Consider the following 18,625-nt stretch of genomic DNA (forward strand, 5'->3'; position numbering starts at 1 on the left):
GGGCACCTTTTAAAAATTGGCCTTGTGCTTTCATTTCACTTCAGCAGGGAAGTAATACTCTTTGGAGTTGTGGGATGCATTGTTTAACTAGACCTCTAATCATGTTATGGATGATGTGTCTCCAGGAGAATCAGGGGACAAGACCTTTAAGTGTTTTTATCACATCTAAAGATCTCAGAAAATGTGAACTTAAATAAAAGTATGTTTGGGAGGTTGTTATTGCTCTGTATCCTTTTGAGGATACCTTCTACAGTGTGTGTATATATATTTTTTATTTTTATTTTTTTTGAGAGAAAGTCACTTACAGTTATGAAGTGTTTGACCATAAGAGAAGATCAAGTTGGCAGAGTTACCTGTTTACCACTATTCAGCTGAGCCTCCTTTATTAAATCATTGTTCAGTGGTCTGTTTGCTGTAGTGCCAGAGCTAGTGTCTTCACTGCAAAGGTAATAAGCATGGAGTCACTTAGAAATACATGATGTGCATAAGGTTTGTGGGTAGTTTTCATACCAAAGTGTCAGTAGAGTCTTTCCTTTTTGCCCTCTAATCAAGTAGCACAGTATTCCACGGGTCAGACATATGGCTGCTAAGGCTTATACTTTATGATATGTAGGTAGAAGAGGGAAGTAACCTTCTGTTTTCCATGTCTAGGAAAACTATGGGATTTCTGCGTGGGCAAAAATACCAACAAAAAGTTTAGCTATATGTCATCCTGGGAACCCAGAGCCTTTTGGCATGGCAGAGCTGCATGAAGTTCATGGAGGAGCAGTTCAGATGCTAGAGCGTGGAGTTCGTTATGCACTTATGTCCTCAGTATGAGAAAGTGTGTTATTAGGAGTCTGTCAGCTTTAAATCATCACTGGCTTGAATGTTTACACTGGCATTGGGTAGAAATCTTTATACTTGCATTTACAGATTTTAAGTAGAGGAGAGAAGAAGAGAAGCTCCCTCTGTTTATTCATGCTGGTATTCAAAAGTCCACTGTAGATGTTCAGGTTACTGCCCATTAGGGTGCATGACGTAGGAGCTAACACTGGAAGGCTCTGTGTCTCATGAGTGTGACTTTGTTCTGGACTGCAGCTTTGGGGAGGACAGGGAGGTTAAGCTGCAGCTTCAGGGTACCACTGCACTTGGGCTATGGCTGGTCAAGGACTGTCTCACATAAGGACAAGGTGAGAGTATTGGTGGCTGTCTCTGCTGACAGCCTGTATCATTGTAAGGAAACAGACTATGGTTGTTAGAAGGAAGAAATCTCTCTTCACCTTGAAATCCTGAAGAGATAGACATGATGTTGCAAAAGGTGTGTGCTGCCTACCTTTGTGTTTGAGTAGGGTCTGGATAGGTCTCTTTCCCTGGTAAGCCTTGTGAGTGTCACGCTGGTCTGCCTGTTACACAACCATGTTGGCATCTGGTGTGGGTAGATCCGTGGTGTTTGGGGTAAAGCATTTAGGATGTCGACCAAGTGACTACCAGCATTGTACAGCTGGTAGCCTGGGCTAGTCATGCACTGTGCACTATGCCTCATGAAGCATCCTGTCTCTTCTGCACCTGAGTCTTGGTTCTTTCCTTGTGGAGATGAACACTCCAACTGAGGACAGAGGTTCTTCCCTCCTGGCTGCTTCTTGTGATCTTTCTGATACTGATGATGAAGGCTTTTGTTTTCATTCTGCTTGTTTATGCAAGTATTCTGAATTAAAATGATCCAACCATACATGACAATGATGCTGTCCAACCTTTGCACAATATGGGTTTCCTCTCATTAATATATATGTATTAGAATTGGTGGAAATTTGCAGACTGACACATAAGTGTCCCTGAGATCTGAATGCTTAATGTTTGCCATTGGAACTGTTAACAAATGTGTACCTTCTGGTTTTACTCTCTGGAAAAACCTTTAATGTATATATTCTTCTGTTTTTAGTCTTCATCTCCTGCTGCCTCTGAAGGAGTAATACCCTGCTGCCCTTCCAGAACTCCCTTGGGTCATGCCAGTTGCTCACAGTAGAGAGAAATTACCATTTCTGATGAAAGGAAAGGAAGTGGGATAGCTTGCTTTCTCTGTCTCGGTATTGCTGAAACTGTTGGTGAAACAGAGGAATCCTTCAGTGAAGAACACCAAATACACTAAATGAGTGTGTCCAAAAGCCTGCCTTTTGACATCCTTGTGATGGATGGGTTTATATTTGTAAATATTATTACCAACAGGCAGTGATGGTTTTGAGGAACTACAAAAATGGGGGAGTGAAAGACTGATTTTCAACAGAAAGACCTTGGTTAGTAGGAGGTAGGAGGCAATAAGTCTCTGTCAGCAGAGCCCCCAGCTTGCTTCTGTGCACTGCTTGTGACAGAACACTGAGCCTGGCTGCAGCAGCACAGAATCACTAGGTTGGAAAAGACCTTTAAGATCATTGAGTCCAACCATACATATCCTCTACTAAGCTGTATCCCTGAGCACCTCATCTACTTTTTTTTAAAACACACTCAAGGATGGTGACTCAACCCCTTCCCTGGGCAGCCTGGTCCATATCCTGACAACTCTTTCAGTGAAATTTTTTTTTCCTAACATCTGCTCTGACCCTGCCCTGGTGCAGCTTGAGGCCATTTCCCCTTGTCCTATTACCTGTCCCCTGACTGAAGAGACCATTTCCCACCTCTCTACAGCCTCAAACAAAACTTGTACTCAGGTGATGGCACTGTCAGCCTGATCTGTAGCGTGGGCAGCTTCGTATCCTCTGCTCAGGGAGGTGTTGGGGAGAGAGCATCATTTGGGGGTTGGACTCGATGATCTCTTGAGGTCCTTTCCAACCCCTATAATTCTGTGATTCTCTGGATGACGTTCCCCTGCTGAAATGCAAAGAAACAGCATGTTGGCTGATCTGTTTTCATTTTGTGGTGCCTTTTCACTGTCCTGTACATAAAACTGATGGTTATTGAAGATTGTTGAGATAAAGAAATGTTTTCATATTGTCAGTGCAGTCAGTCCAGAGGCAGGTTGGGGATTAGGGTTGAACTCAATCAGTGGGTTGTGTTGGGCCACGGGGGACACAGCAGTTGGATGAAAACATAATCCCCTTTGTATCTTGGTGGGGTTTTCTGCTGGTGTTCTGGGGTTTCCTTGGGTGGTGGGTGTAGAGGTGTTTTGACGGTTTGGGGGTTTATTTTTGGTTGGTTTTTTTTCTTTTAGCAGGATAAGGTTTTGTTATGGTTCCACTCCACTAAAAAATAAGAGTAATTCAGTATTTGAAATTACTTTTCAGTTCACATTTTTATAAGAATTCTTTGGACTAAAAATTTATCAAAGTCTGGGGTTTGGGTGTGGGTTGGTGTTTTTTGGGGGGGTGGGAGCAGGTTTTTTTGGTTTTATTTTAAATGAAATACTTATGTTGAGGCGCCCTACCACATACACAATACTTGGGCCAAACTCATGTGCAAGATGCATGCTACAACTTCTGTTGAATTCAACAAGATACATCTCCAAGGATCAAATCTAGGCCCTATTTGTTCTCTCATAGGTGATGCTGGTGCCTTAAAAAGGCATGTGCTTTGCCTTGGAGGGGGCAACTGTGCAGCCAGAGACTTTGTTGAACAGTTAACACCACCCCTTTTATTTTTGCCATGCTGTAGCAGGATTTTTATATGCATTTTAACAGTTATTTAAGAGTCCCCACATGCTTAGAAAAGAATCTGAATATATGTGCCTTTTTTAAAGCCGCATCATAACTAGGTTATTCCATCAATACAGTAGAATGACCGGGAGCTGCAGTTGGAACAATATGTAAAAATACAGCTTGTAAAAGATTTCCTTTATTAACTGTCATCATCCACAGAATATATGTTCAAATAAACGTTGTGTAATAACTAAATTTGAGATTAATAGGCCCCTTAAGAAACAGCGAAGTCATTCAGGATAGTCAGTGAAAAATAGCCTGTAAGACTGTAACATGCACATATTGTCCTGCTTACATGCTCTCTCTGGTGTCATTCCCATTTATCAATGTCGGCAGGCTCTGTTCTCATTAAAACACTCTTGCACAAAAGCAACTTAATTTTCTTAAGAGAAGAGGACACCTGATTCAATTTAGTGCTCAAAACCAGGAACTTGAATATATATATATTTTTTCCTGTCTGAACTCAGATGAATAGTTATGAACAGCAACACAGATTAAACCTTATTAGGTATATTTATATTCTGTTTGCAGTAACAGTGCTGTGGCAAATAGCTTTCTACAGAGCTGTAACATCTTATTAATGGAAACAGCAGTTAAGACATGAGCTGCGGTAACACTCACATGAGGTTTTATTTTTAAATAGGAGATTGAAGGAGTTGTTTAAAGGGACTCTGCCGACTCATTCAAGCTACTTCTGACGTCCTGCCTTCTTCCTCCACCTTCTCCAGCTACACTGATCTCTTTGGGTAGATAAAATTTCCTTTTCTGTCCTGTTTGATCAAACGATTTCTGTCACTTCAGCTTGTTGGGGTTGGGGTTTTTTTTTCCTTCTTATTTTCCCCTCCTCCCTGTCAAATGGGAGATGTAGATCTATTAAATTTTGCATTAATAATGTGGACACTGTAAAATGCTATACTACTGCAATGCGTTCTCTGCCCTCTATCCTGCAGTAGTACTGCTGGAGTCCTGGTCTTTCTCCAGATCTTTTCTACTCTTCTGGGTTTTTCTTGCCTTCATTGTGCCGTGTGTGTTGAATAGGTTATTTAGTCTTAGGCCTGGCACTTGAGCTATGGATCTAGTTAGTGCTGGTCTGAAAACGGTGAGGTTTTGAACCGCAGGTAATGGTGGGCATGCACAGAGCAGGTTTGTGTGATGCCTGGCCTGCTTCCTTCCAAGACATTTTGAGGTTTTTTAGTTTCATTACTCTGCATCTGTGTCCTTCCCAGGTCCTGGTGTGCACAGCGTGTGCCCTCAGCTGCAAAATGCTGGGGGGACGCAGGCACTGTGTAAGTGTAGGGCTAAGCACAGTTAGGAAGGTGACCTCCCTAAAGGCTGCCAAACGACACTCAAGGATCAGGCATTTTAGTGTTTAAAAAACCTCAGTATATTGGTGAAAAAGCCCTTTACCTTTTCATATGGCCCACATGTAAAGCTGTGAGGAGCCACTGCTGCTTCCCTGTGGCTCGGCGGTGTGGGCAGCTGTAGTGCCAGATGAATTGGTGTAACAATTTCATTCAGATCCTGCCTGTGATGATGATAGGTTGGGTTTTGACCCGGGTGTTGCAAATGTTGCTGGTGTACTACTTCCTCTTTTTATAATGTAGTCCTGCTACATTATTATCTAAAGATAGCTAGGCTAATAATGACCAGATAGTTTAGTTTAACAGCAAAATATGAGGAAACGTGTTCTCTGTGTAATGCTGTTGAAACCTTAGCGTGCTTGCTTGCTTTGCTGCCCAGGCATGTGTACTGGAATGCTGTGTGTGCTTGCTGCTGCATTTGGGTACCCACCTGTGGGGATGTGCACAGCCCCTTTTTCGTCTGCCTTTTGCTGCTATGAGGGCTGCCTTGGGTCTTCTTGCCATCACCATCTCAAACCTTAAAGGTGTTTTCCATCTCCCCGCCTTAACCAGGAATGTATGTGTGAAAGGCTGAAGGTTTGAACTAGGCTCAGGTATGGGAAGAGGGAAGTTGCTGCCCAGTACTGCCAGAGGGGTTTCCTTCGGAGGTGGACTGGCTGCTTCTCACTTGATAGTGCTCCAGGCCAGCCAATCCACTCTGGAAGTGCAGACCAGTGGGAGAGTTCCCTCAAGCCCAGTGCCATGCTGATGGAAATTAATTGTACCTGCTTCATTTTGAGTGAATTTGTTGTTTAGCAGAGCTAGTGTGTACTATTTAAAATTCAAGTGGAGATGCACGTGTTCTGTACTGGCCCTGTTAGGAGTACAGGTCGTGACTTTTGGTCTCTGTTCTCTCCAAGTTGGTGTAAACTTGAGTAGTTGGCCTGGTTGTTGTTGCTACTGCTGCTTTTGAATGTGGTCTAACCTTGCTTTTCAATATGAGGCTACGATTTGCCTTTTGAAATGATCTGATTTTATAGAGAACTCACCCCTCATGTTATTAATAAGTGCAATGAATGGTTTGCAAACACATGCAAATCTGAACTTGGAGCGTTATATGGACATATAAATGTTTTCATGTTTTATTGTTTCATTTAAGCTGACTGCAGATAGTCTGGTATCTGTTGAAGCACAAAAGGAGCAAGCACTAAAAAAAAGTTATAGAATAATAGTGACTAATAAATGTTTCCAATAGAAAATGTAGAGCCTGGCTGTATCATGTGTCAGCACTATCATCCCTCTAAGGATCTCAGAGTGCTTTTTAAGCAGTGAATTAATTTTGACAATGCCCTGTGAGGTATGTAGGCAATATTATCCCTCTTGATAGAAGAGACTTGGAAGCATAAACTGTTTAAACTCTGCAGGGTCATGCTACTAGGTATGTTTAATTACAAATTGGAGCGCTTGATTCAGTTTACTACCAGTTTGTTTAAACTGAACCAGAATAACTAATATAATCCTGAGGTTTGTGGGTAGAAGAAGAATTTACTTCTAAGTTTATTTTGCAGAAGTGTTTATAAAGAAAAGTGCAAATAGAGTAATTGACATGTGTAAGTCCTCCTTCAGTGAGGCAAATCATCCCAATAATTATAGCTTAATTTGTGGTCTTCCTGATTGATTTCTACTTCTTTTTTTTCCTGTAATGAGTGTTTAATCATCTGCCATGGATGATTTCTGATGCTTTGGAGAAAGGGAATTAAAAATGGCGAACTAGTGTATCCCTGGACTAATTGTGGGTCATGACTGTGGTATGTGACTTGCTGAATATGTGAAGTGTAAACTTTGGCTGTGATTGTATTAGTACCTATTATGTGATTGACAATCTTGGAAAAAAAAAAACAAACAAAGAAACCAAAACCAGCCAATGCACTCTCCCCAAAACAAAACACTCCCTCAAAAAGAAAACCCCACCCACACAAAAACCACCAAACCCCAAACAAAAAAACTCATAAAAACTCACCCAAAAAAACAATCATGAAATCTTCCTGGTTGGCCAGGAAGGGATAAAGAAAAGAAGTTTGATGGCCAGAATATATATCACCAGAACCGTCTAGTATCTCCCTTACCAACTTTCCAGGTACAGAACTTCTTCAGGAAGTGGAATTGCAATGTGTTTTAAGTAAAGAAATATAAAATTGTCATATGTCTAGATGATCCTCAGGTTTGGTTCTCATTGCTGTGGCCAAAACTAGTCCTTCTAAGCAGATTAGTTCTTGTCAGCTGCTGCATTGTTCTTTGTGCATTGTTAATATGACCAGGATCATGGTTGTGGGCTGTCTAGCACTGAAGTTATTTCCCTTGTGTAATCAGATGTGGCCTGGCAGGCTCACCTCACCCAGCTTCCAGTAGGACCAGTTATTTCTGAGGCAGGGAGGTAAGCTTAGCATCTTAGGGAGGGAAGGGCTACTACTTGTGCTCTCTGTCTATTTTATGTGGACTTTGTCAGCTGTCCTGAAGAGAGTGAGTGATAGGGTTCTTTGCAGCAGACAGAAATACAGCTGTCACTCAGCACACACAATCTGTGTGGGGAGGAGGGGGACCATTAAGTTCCCTCCCAGCCCTCTGGTGCAGAACTGGAACCCAGATGCTTCTGTCTTTCAGATCTTAACAACTGATTTACAGAGGTTTATATAGTGAAGACTTTTGCAAGAAAGAGATTTTTAAGTGGGATTAAAGTCTAGAACTTGCTTTGTGGATTCAGAGGCAAGACATAATAAAAGGGACCTGTCAGCATCTTTATTGGCTTGAACTCTCTGTGTAAAAGAATAGCAGATGTCCAACAACTACTGAGGAGACAGATTTTTTGAGGATGTCTGGAGACATTCAAACCCACCTGGATGTGTTCCTGTGGGATTTAGTCTGGGTGGTCCTGCTCTGGCAGGGGTTTGGACTAGATGATCTTTCAAGGTCCCTTCCAACTCCTAAAGTTCTGTCATCCGGTGACTTGATAAACCTGTGGGTTTGTTTTTTTATATGTTAATAGGAACCTTAAGAGGGATATAGTAACAAAAGAGGACATCTCCTGTATTGAAGCTGATCCCTTGCAGGAGGTTTGTGTGCATGGGTATATGTGTGTATCTGTTGCCACGAAAATACCAGCTGCACAGCTTCAAGTAGAAGTAGAAAATCCTGATTTAATCCACACTTGTTGAAGAATTGTTTTAAGTAGTACTCTTGTTTTCAGCTGTGATCTCTGGCAAGAGAAGCTGTTTGGACTTGTGCCTCTTTTTTAATGTTCAAAAAAAGGAATGCTGATGAGGAAGAGGTGTTGAAATATGTTACCATAGTTTACAACTGTCAACTATAATGTTTTATTTAGCTGTATCTATCCAGACGCTCCCTCCGCAACAGGGAGTGCCATATGCCATTGTCCCTGTTAGTGAGCAAGTCAGCAAAGGTTTCCCACTCTGCATTTGTGTTTGCTTTTGGGCCGCTGAGGAGCTGCGGTCCAGTGCCATCTTTTATTGATAGGGCCAGCAGAGGAGGAATCTAATGAAATTATCAAAGCTTTGAATTAATTATGAACTTGAATAAGAAAGCTGAGCTCTCTAGAGCCAAGGCTCTCATTACCCATTCATTTTCATTGCATCCTCTTATGGAGCAGAAGGCAGGTTCAGCTACGGCTCCTACCCTGATTTTTGGACTTTATTCAAACTTGCTAAACTCGCAGGCATCCACTTGTTATTAATCTGTGGCTGGAAGTGTCCAGGGTGATTAAATTGACTCGGCTCTAAATCTACATGTAAATAGTAGATTTCCCTTCTCCCTTTCGTCTTACCTTTGCTGTGTGGCTTTTCATCATCAGACTGGCTGCCATACAAGAGTTTCTGTTCTTTCTTGGTAGTTGGGGAAAGCTATTCAAGACTCAAGTTTTAACTTCCTGGGATTTAATGAGGTAATATTAAGAAATAATACTGCTACCTTATATTTCCTGGATATTTAGGTAAGCGCACATGACAATAATAAAATCATTATTGAAATAGTTTATTTTGTTATTTTTTAAAGGGCTGTGGAGTAAAAAGTAAGGATTAGACCTTTTGGCCTCAGAAGTATGGGGTGGTTGTGGGGTTGCTCTGTTGGGTTTTTTGTTTGTTGTTCCTATTTTAATTTTACTGGTCAAACTACAGATCTTTCTGAATTTGTCAATACTTTGTTATGATGAACAATTAAATTAAGTTTGCTTGCCTTGATAATATTCCATTAAAAAAATGTTAAAAGTTAACGAAAAATCAATGTTTTAGTTAAATCAAATTATATTTATTCTAATTAATAGCTCAATATGTAAAAATGTTTTGGGCAAATTAGAGCAAAAGCAGTGAGACCAAGTTTCTATATAATAACCCTAATTCTTGTGGATATTCCTCTTAAGTCTACCGGCAAGGATTTTCTTCTCCTCCTGCTTTTGTCCGTTTCAGCACATTATTTATGAATGCATAAACCAGAACCTATCAGTCTTCATAAGTTAGAGGCCACTGGCAATTTTTTAAGCAGTGGCTAACTGCCTAATGGTCTCTGTGTATGTGTGTATTTGGAGAATCTAATAGCTTGTTGGGCGGGGGAATTACATTTTGTTCTTGTACTATATAGCTTTTTTACCATTGGTGATATTTATCTTTTTCTCTCTTCAGGCAGCTGCTATATTTAATTCTGCTTTTGGAAGTTTTTTGGTAAGTAATGCAGTATTTATAGCAAGTGCTTTAACAGTCTTATTTTTAAGGGTACCATCGGTGTGTTTGTGTTTTTCCACATTAGTGCTGATGGAATCGTGCCATTTAGCTGGCAAAAAAATTTGAATCATCTTTCAATTTATATCACCGTGCCATTAAACACAGATATTACTGTTTCTTTTCTTTTTGCTAAACTCTTGAGGAAAGTAGTGAATAAATTGTCCCTGCTCATGGTAAATTAATAATGTGTAAACACATCTTAATTTTCTCCTTAATGGGTTAACAGAATCTATTATTATGCAGATGTTTCAGACGTGGGCATCAATATATTGATTTTTCTAATAAGGCCCATCAAATACTCATTATTTCCTATCAAGAGGCCATGGATTTTGAAAAGAAAACATGACCCAGCTGATCAGAGAGTAGATGCTAATTTACTCAGTGACATGTCATTTGTTTAGCATATTTCACTGTCAGTGAAGCCACTCAATGTCTCTGAGGAGCACACTAAAATAGCTGGATATGGGAAAGCAATCAATCCAGCTGGAAATATAACCATTTCTGGAAAAAGCTAAACCAGTATTTGTGGGCCTGGTGGTCTACAAAGATTCAGGGAAGGACACTGTGAAAAAACACCCCAAAAATATTTATAAAGAAAAGAAGAACACTTTGGTATGTTGTTTAGGGAGACATGAATGAATATTAAATACAAATTACTTTATATGTAGGCAAGCTACCATAACTGATTGTTTTATTTATTTAGGCACCTAATATTTTAATTTGTTCTTCTTGACTAAAATTTGTGTGTGTTTAGAGGTCTGTGCTTGGGATTCCGACCTCGTGTCCCCATAAAGAGGATGATGATGTATAAAATGAATGACAAAAGAATCTAAATGAGGAAAATAAAGTCAAAATGGCAAGCAGAAAATATCTCACTTTGTTTGTTTTATGAAAAGCTGGAGTTTGGGAGCTTATATAAAGCTGTACTGCCAAGAAAGTTGTGTGGCATTTTAAAATTCTACATTTATTATTAATTATTATTATTATTTGAAGCTGATGCATTTTGGGGGGGGGAGGGGGGGGGGCAGCAGGCCAAAGTTAGGCTGTAAATTTTGTGGGAATAAATGACCATTCAGCTTTTTAAAATATCTGTTCCCAAATACTTGTTCTTTTTTGTCACCCATCATGTTCTCCTCCAGTGGGAAGAAGGTACTTTCTCTCCCAGCAACTTTTAAGTCTGGTATGAACGTGGCATTTTCTCATGTTGCTTGGCATGGGCTCAGGTTTCTCTGCTGTCCCTGGCTTGCAGTTCAGGAGGTTTCCTTGAATACCCAAAAGGCCTTAGTTCAGCTGTCATTAGGAGAATGTATTTTGACTTCAAATAAGAATTTAGGCCCCAGAGCATCTGACTGCAATGCCAGCTCCTGGTAAAGCAACAGAAACGTGTTTTAATTTCTAGAACCTGATTGTAGTTCTTTGAAGACGTCTCCATTTAAAAAAACCTGAGCTTGTTTGTGTGTTCACATAATAACTCTGATTTTGGTTTTGATCTTAATTCCAGGAACTGATCATTGGGAGGTTCTATTTACATACAACTATCTCATTTCACTTTTTATTCACTTCATTATTATTATTTTTTTTTAAACTTGGAGCAGTATTGCAGCAAATATTCTTGTTAAAAAATTCCCAAGTAAGATTTTTTCAAAAATCCTGAAGATCAGCTAGAATCCAACCACAATACCAGCTGGGGCATTTTCTAACTCCTGATTTAAAAAAAATAAAATAAAAAAATATATGTCTAAAGAAATTGTCCACAAATATATATATATATAAGCACTTAGGTACTTATTGTGGTAATTAGGTTGAAATCATGATCATGTAGGGAATGTGTAGATATGATGGAAAAGAACTCACAAATAGGTTTGCCAAAAGCTTTGTTCTTAGAAACTTTTCCAGTAATATAGCTGATGGTGTCAAACTTCTGACTGACAATGCAGAGGGGTGCCAGAAGGCCTGAAACTGTAACAAGCAGCTGGAGTTGTTTTCCAGTTTCAGGATGCTGCACGTCTACGTGGCCTTTAGTTGAGTGGCTCTGGAGTGTCACTGGCATGTAGTCACTTACTTTGACTTCACTTGCTTGAAGTCAAAAGTGTTCTATAAAATACAAAAATTGTCTGGTTTCTGAAACAAAGTGAAGGGTCCTGTTGGTATTTCTGCAAACCCACCAGTTTAGCTGGGTGGCTATCTTACAGGCTTTGTTTCCTCTATCTTTAATTCATGAGGAATCTAAATCACATTTGCATTTTTCTTATTAGATGTGCTGCCTGTAGATAGGCTTGGATATGGTTATATACCTTTGTGACATATATGTGTCCTGGAGATAATTTGGAGGGGTCTGACCATTGGCAAGGCTGCAGCTTTTCTTGTGTCCCTTGTCTGACGACGTGTAGCACGCGGGCAGGTTGCTGCGCTTGCGTGTGGCCCCGACAAAGCCAGGACAGTATGCTGTCTGTGCTCAGACTATGCCCTGTGGGCCAGTGGCTGTGTATGATAGCATAAAGCTGATTTAAAAGGGCTGAAAGATGTGCAGTGCTTTTAACTCTTCTTCCCTCCCTCCGTTCTTTCTTTTCTTTTTTTCCTTTTAATACTAGGAAATCAAGAAGTTTAATTAAACTGGGGAACAAAATGTCTGCAGGAATAGACTCAGCATAATCTTAGAATGACACTGAGATGAGCTTATTCAGATGGAAATGAACACACAGTGATACCCAAAACGCAGAAATGCCAAATATGTCTTGAGGAGCAGAAATACGCTGAAGTTAAGCTTTTGGAGGTGTCTTCAGTGGTATGGAGGCTTAAGAAAGCTGCCAACCAACTGCAAAGTAATTCCTTTTAAATGCCACCAAACCCCCCATTCCTCTAAATATGCTGGCAGAACAATGCATGAAATGATACTGTACATATTTACACTTAGTTTAATAATGTCCCAGGTCTAATTAAAACACAGCGTTTTAAAGGACTAATTGTTACAGAAAAGTGTTTTTATGTAGCTAGATTAGTATAACTAACGATAGATGAATTCAATTTACATAAATTTCAGCCAAGAGAATATTTAGAATCATACCACAGAGGATTGCTTTGAGTTGGGTAGTTAATATCATTATCTCCTCCCCTCGTTTAAACAGTCTGGTTTACAATAATTGTGGAACATAATAAGTGGTTCCAGTTTCTTTCCTTTTAATGGAGTTTTAATAAAATCTGATAGCATTTTAGTAATAGAGGGGGTGGTTGGCTATCAGCAAGGTTGCTGCTGTAAGACTTGCGAATGCAGGCTAAGGTCTGCTGAGATAGGAAGTGCTGAGGTAGCTACTCCCTCTGGCATGAGAGGGGAGACTTTTGCACCTAAAAGCTAAAGAAATTGTTGTGGATGTTAAGTGGGTCTGCTGAGATTCTTGACATTGTGGGCATTGCCATGCTTCCTGAGCGTTCCTAAAGGCTTCTAGAAGTTGTGCTGCAACAGAGAAATACTGCTTGTTAATGTCCAACACACCAAGCAGTAGGCAGGATACTACAAACTGTGCTGTGCTGATAATTGTTTCATAGTGATTGCATGGGGGGCTCAGCTCTTTGGCTTTAAGTTCATCAAAGTGTATCCTGTCATTGAGGCTGCTCTTGCACTGGAGTGGAGACATGGACTTGGGTAAGAGCTAAACTCGATGCACGGAGGGAGGAGAGGGCTTGAAGTCTAGAAGAGCACGTCCTCACAAAAGGTTCTGCGCTGCCAGATTAGAAACAGTCTTGTTTAATCTTCTGCCTCTTGTTAATCTCCTTTCTGCTTGAGATAGTGGGTTTGGAAACTCATCAGAGTATCCAGCTTGTGATGCAAGTGAATGTTGTTTTGGTGTTGTCTTTGGTGCCTTGGGGTTATAAACAGTAAGTATGAAGGAACAGCCATCAGCTTCACCTTAAACAAAGGTCTGTAACCAAACTGTGAAATGTGGTGACAGGAGCTCAGAGGAAAAGATGCAGAGGACTTTGCTATGGTGACTGTTGCACTTCTTAAATACACAAATGAGAGTGTTGGTTGAGACTCCTTGTGATGCTGTCTTGGATTAGCTTCACTTCCTCAGTTGAAACCCATGGGATGAAATAAGGCATGTGTCTGAAGGAAGGAACCTACTCCATGTGCCCATAATTTCATTAATCTCCTTTGCCCAGATCATGTATGGCTTTGTTGCTTTATCTGGCTGTCTTTGAAAGGGGGCAGAGCTGGTTCCTAGTGTTCAAAAACTTGAAGAATTTTTGGAGCAGCCACTCAGGTGGTCAGTGTAAATAGTGTTTTATTTACATTGCCTTCAAAATGAAAGCTAAAGCTAGCAGGGAATGTGAAGTTAGCTTCTCACAGCTATAGAAAGCCTAGTTGGTTAATGAAAATGTATGGAATTCTTATCTACTCTGCTTTAGCAGGCATAATGATTTACACAGCCTGACAGCACTAGTGCAGCAAGTAAATGCATTAGTCATAGTGTCCATTTTTCTTGCAAATTTGTGACACAGATTTAATTATGGGAATGACCAGCAAGTTACAAATCTAATTTTGGTAGCCTGAGCCAACTTTTTTATTTTAATAACAATGGATTTTTTAGCAATGATTTCATTACTATTTAAAGAAATCCACCCGTATGGAAATAACCAATTGGCTGAATTTATTTACTTTATTTTACCTTAATGGATGTTGAATGGTTTAGGTTTATTTCAGGGGTTTTTTTGTTATCACTTTTTTTATCTTAGTTTTTTTTTCCAGGATAAATATCTTTATCAGGCTTAATTATTTCTAGCACAAACATTGTAAATATTTTTCTAAAATGAGACAAATGTTTGTATGCCTCTTTGTTCCCTCTTAATTGTGTCTTTGCAGTATGAAAAGGGGCAGAACAGTCATCTGGGATTCCCTTTTTGACTGTGCTAGCTGTTTACAAGCAAATCTTGCCAGGAAGTCTGTTGACAACAGGTGCTGTATTCCAGATTCAGTCCTGTTTAATTCCAGAGCGGAGCTGCTCTCCGATGTGCCACCGCGCTCTTCGCTGGGATTGTACCTTCCTCCGTGAAGCAGTACAGTGGTGCTGCTGCTCTGTGCTCCGAATTTGATTGGGGTAGTTCTTAAAGTCCTGAGCAAGTTCTCCCTGTTAATCAGCCACTTGGGAAGTCACCTCAGCCTTGAAGGATGGGGTTTTTGCCTGAGTGGAAGGGAATGACAGATCTCAGTAGCAGCGAGTCTTTGGACCAGATATTACCCAGCTGGCAGGAAGAGTTTGGTTTCCATGGAATTTAAATAATCTTGGGAGCCACTTATGTTGCCTTACTGTAACTTTCTCTGACTGTGTGGCTGGCACTCGGTTCTCCCATCGTTATTTAACATCCTCATTTTGGTTTCTGCTGGCTTGATCTGAAATCTCAGCCTAAGTTCGGGCATCGCCAGCTGTTTCCAGATCTGCCAAGTAGCGTTTTAACGTTTAACATGTGTTTAACAAGCAACATGCCTTCACTCTTACTGTATCTTTGTGCTTCCACTGTATGTAGCATGTTTGCTTTAGCACCAGAGTTTGAGATAGCTTGTGCTGTTTTGGTACAAGCGAGGTACTGTGACAGAGACCCTGTTAGTGGGGGCTTAAGAAAAAAGCCCTTGATACAGATGATTATTTTGAGAGATGGCTAGGCACCTGCACCATCATGGTATTCTCTCTCTCCCTAAAAGACAAACTGACAGAGTGGGTGTCAGTTAGAAACAAATGCAGAATATTTTACAAAAATAAAGTCTGCTTGTCCATGAGTAATTCTGAATAAAAGCAACTCCTTTAAAATAAAAAAAGGAGTAAGTATAAATGTACAGTAGTCAGGAAGTTAAGTAGTAGTAAACAAGATCTTGCTGCCAAGGGACCAGGAGAAATCTGATGAGGGGGGTAACTGGAAATCTGAGTATTAAAACACTTAGCTGATGTGTGGTCTGATGACATGACCAATTTGAAAAGATCATTCAAGCGAATAGGGCATGGCCAACAAGTACTGCCTAAGAACCACTTAACAACCCTGCTGTTGGTTATCTTTGAAACTTTAGGGAGAAGGAGAGTAGGTAACAGTAACCAAGAAGAAAGAAAATGTGTTAGTAAGTTCTGGAGAAGAGTATCCTCCTGGAAGGCCAATGATTAGTCGCTGTATATTATTTTTTTTCCAAGGGCTGAGCGAAAAATGCATGAAAATCTACATAATACCAAAAAATGGAACTATTAGCTGTCAAATGTTTATAAATTATGTGGGCTGGAGCTGGTTACAGTGCTTTCTTGGTTTTCCCATTAGCTTTTGCTACTGAGCATTTAATTCATCTCCCTCGGTCTTAGGGGACTCAAGCAGCCAGTTCTTCTAAAAAAAGTTTATGTAAAGGTACCAATAAGTAGGCCACTAAATGTATCTCTCTGTGTTCTCTTTTCAGCCCTCAAATAATTAACTACTACTTTTAAAAAAGATAAATAGATTTGGGTATTATGCTTGTTCCACTTCCTCATATGGCAGCTAACAGTAGGTAGGACGTTTTTCTTGCACCTACTTTTTTGGTCAGCAACCCCATCTACTGCTCTTCCTTGGGGTGCTGCTTTTGCTGACTGCTTTGTGAAAGAATTCGGTGAATTCCCCCTCATCGTTGCTGTTCTTAAGGATTAAGGGGCTGTCAGGGAGAGGAACAGCTGAGGATGTATGTGCAGTAGCATTTCTTGAGTTAGTAAAACAAGCAGCAAGAGTGGAAGTTGCTGAAGGAAAGTTCAGAGGAAAAAATCAGGCATGAGGGTTCAAGCAGCTTTATTCTTCTAGTCCAATTGTCACTTATGAATTGCAAAGTGGAGGGGAGTGAAGTTTCAGGACTTAAAACTGGGCATTCAAAGTACCTTAAATTTTATGATCTGGCATATTTCTTCTGATCACTGGAAATGAAAGTGCCCTCAGACTGACTGTGGTGCAGACATCTCTCTTATAAATGGAAATTGAAGACTGCAAATTAAGAAAAATCTTGATTCCATTTTAAATGAATGCTAATGAATAACAGTCAAAAGAATATGTATCTTTGGTAAGTATCCTTTGGAGAACATCTAGAGGAGGAAATGTATGTGTTTAATATTATATAGTCAGGCAATTTGTTGGATACTAATCCAACAACTGTAAATCACACTCTCTCTCTGGTAAATCCACAAATGAAAATCACATCTGTGCTGATAGACAGTTTTAGCATAAAACCAGTTTGTCTAAGATTACTTTTGTCATAATTTGTAAAATTCATCATTGCCCTTTTTACTGTGAAAACACAGCATTTTTGTCAAAAGAATATCCTTGTTTCTGGGATAATTTTTTCCAATTCTGCTTACTTTTTATTAAAGGTCAGGACTTGAAAAAGGCACCTGTACTAGGGCAGAACTCATGTGCAGATCACGATGTTGAAAAGGTCCAGAACCAAACTAGTTTGATGGTTTTTTGTCTCTCTTACTCAAAGGCAAGGAAAGTAAAATTAACAGGAAGAAATATCAATAGTTCTGCTAGAAAGTAAGGTCAAGATGTTCGACTTCTAGTTAAGTCACTGAAGTTTGGCTCATGGGTTGACATCACACCACTTACTTGAGATTAGTTTGGAAAGATTGTTGCATTGAAAAGCTGCCCTATTTGTTTCTAGTTTGTTTAAACAGCTGCAAACTTACACTATAAAACTTTGAACAAATTATCTGTAAAATTAAAGATTTAAAATTCAGGCAAATAATTGTATCTGTAGGTAGCAAATGTTTGCATTTATCAGTTCTTTACAGTAGATAGGTTGGTGCATGAAGGAGAAATTGAGAAGGGAGGCAGTATGAAAGATGATTTGGTGGTGGTTTTGCCCTCTCTATAATATCTTTTAATACTAGGAGAAGCAAACCCACGTTCCTCTAGGGCTGTGGTTGTACACAAACATGTAGTAATTTGGCCTGATTTTAAGGGCAAATGCTCCCTGAAGAAAGATTTGGAAATGCACAAAACGTAATTTTCTGCTTCCCTTTTAAAAAATTAATCAAAACAAAATGAAAACGTCTTTAGAATCTAGTCTTAAAGTTCTCCCCTAAAGTTTTAGCTTCTGGTTGAAATGGAGCAATGACATTTTCTTTGTCTGCAGTTTTTAGTCCCCTGCATGAGAAAAGTATGTCTTGGAGGGCATAGGGTGGACAGAAATAACCTCCCCAATTTGGAAGAGGGCTGTTTGAACTCCTGTCTTCTGCTGCTTCATTAGCACTTTGGTGCTACTGTGAGAAGTCGTTTGACCTGGCATCTGTGTGTGTTGTAAGACTCAATCCAGTATGCTAAGGAGGCATTTACATGGATGCAGTAATCCATAATGGAGCATGGAGCTCTTTCTCCTCTGTGTCCCCCATATATGGATTCAGCAGCTAGCAAGGGTTGAATTCTGGAAAGCAGGGTACTGTTTCATCACATCCCCTTACAAACACCAAAGCCAGTGCTGCATCATTATATGTGAACCTCCTTCTACCTTATGTTGCCTCTTCAGGGAAGGAAAAGCATCCCAAACATATTTATTAAGCTGCTTAATTTTTTTGTCCCAGAACAGGTTAAAACTCTGCTTGGATTTGGATGGATTGTTGCCTTCTCTTATCTGACCTAGCAGTGCCTGTTCAAAACTCATCAGTCCGTGAATCGGCAGCCCTCGGTCTCTTGGGGTGAAAACAAGAGGGACATCATTATTACTATAAGCTGAGTGGCTGGAAACCATTCCCCTTGCTGTCAGGGTGACAAATACTGTCTTAATGGAAGTGCCAGAGGTTAGGTCAGAAGCTTTTGCAAAGTCTTTAACTCAACTAGCAAG

The 18,625-nt window shown here is 40.0% G+C and overlaps 1 protein-coding gene across 1 annotated transcript in view; it reads left to right on the top strand.

Annotated features, from left to right (window-relative positions):
• SLC10A7 (solute carrier family 10 member 7) overlaps window positions 1–18,625 on the top strand; it is a gene marked incomplete at both ends in the record, with an annotated part of 124,456 nt that overhangs the window by 40,276 nt on the left and 65,555 nt on the right. Inside the window, one exon of the mRNA XM_084266942.1 lies at window positions 9,697–9,735. Within this exon, the coding sequence (XP_084123068.1) occupies window positions 9,697–9,735 (39 nt within the window). The remainder of the gene's footprint in view (window positions 1–9,696; window positions 9,736–18,625) is intronic.

The sequence above is a fragment of the Gallinula chloropus genome (genome assembly GCF_964237585.1).
Source record: "Gallinula chloropus genome assembly, chromosome: 7".
NCBI classification, from domain to species: domain Eukaryota; kingdom Metazoa; phylum Chordata; class Aves; order Gruiformes; family Rallidae; genus Gallinula; species Gallinula chloropus.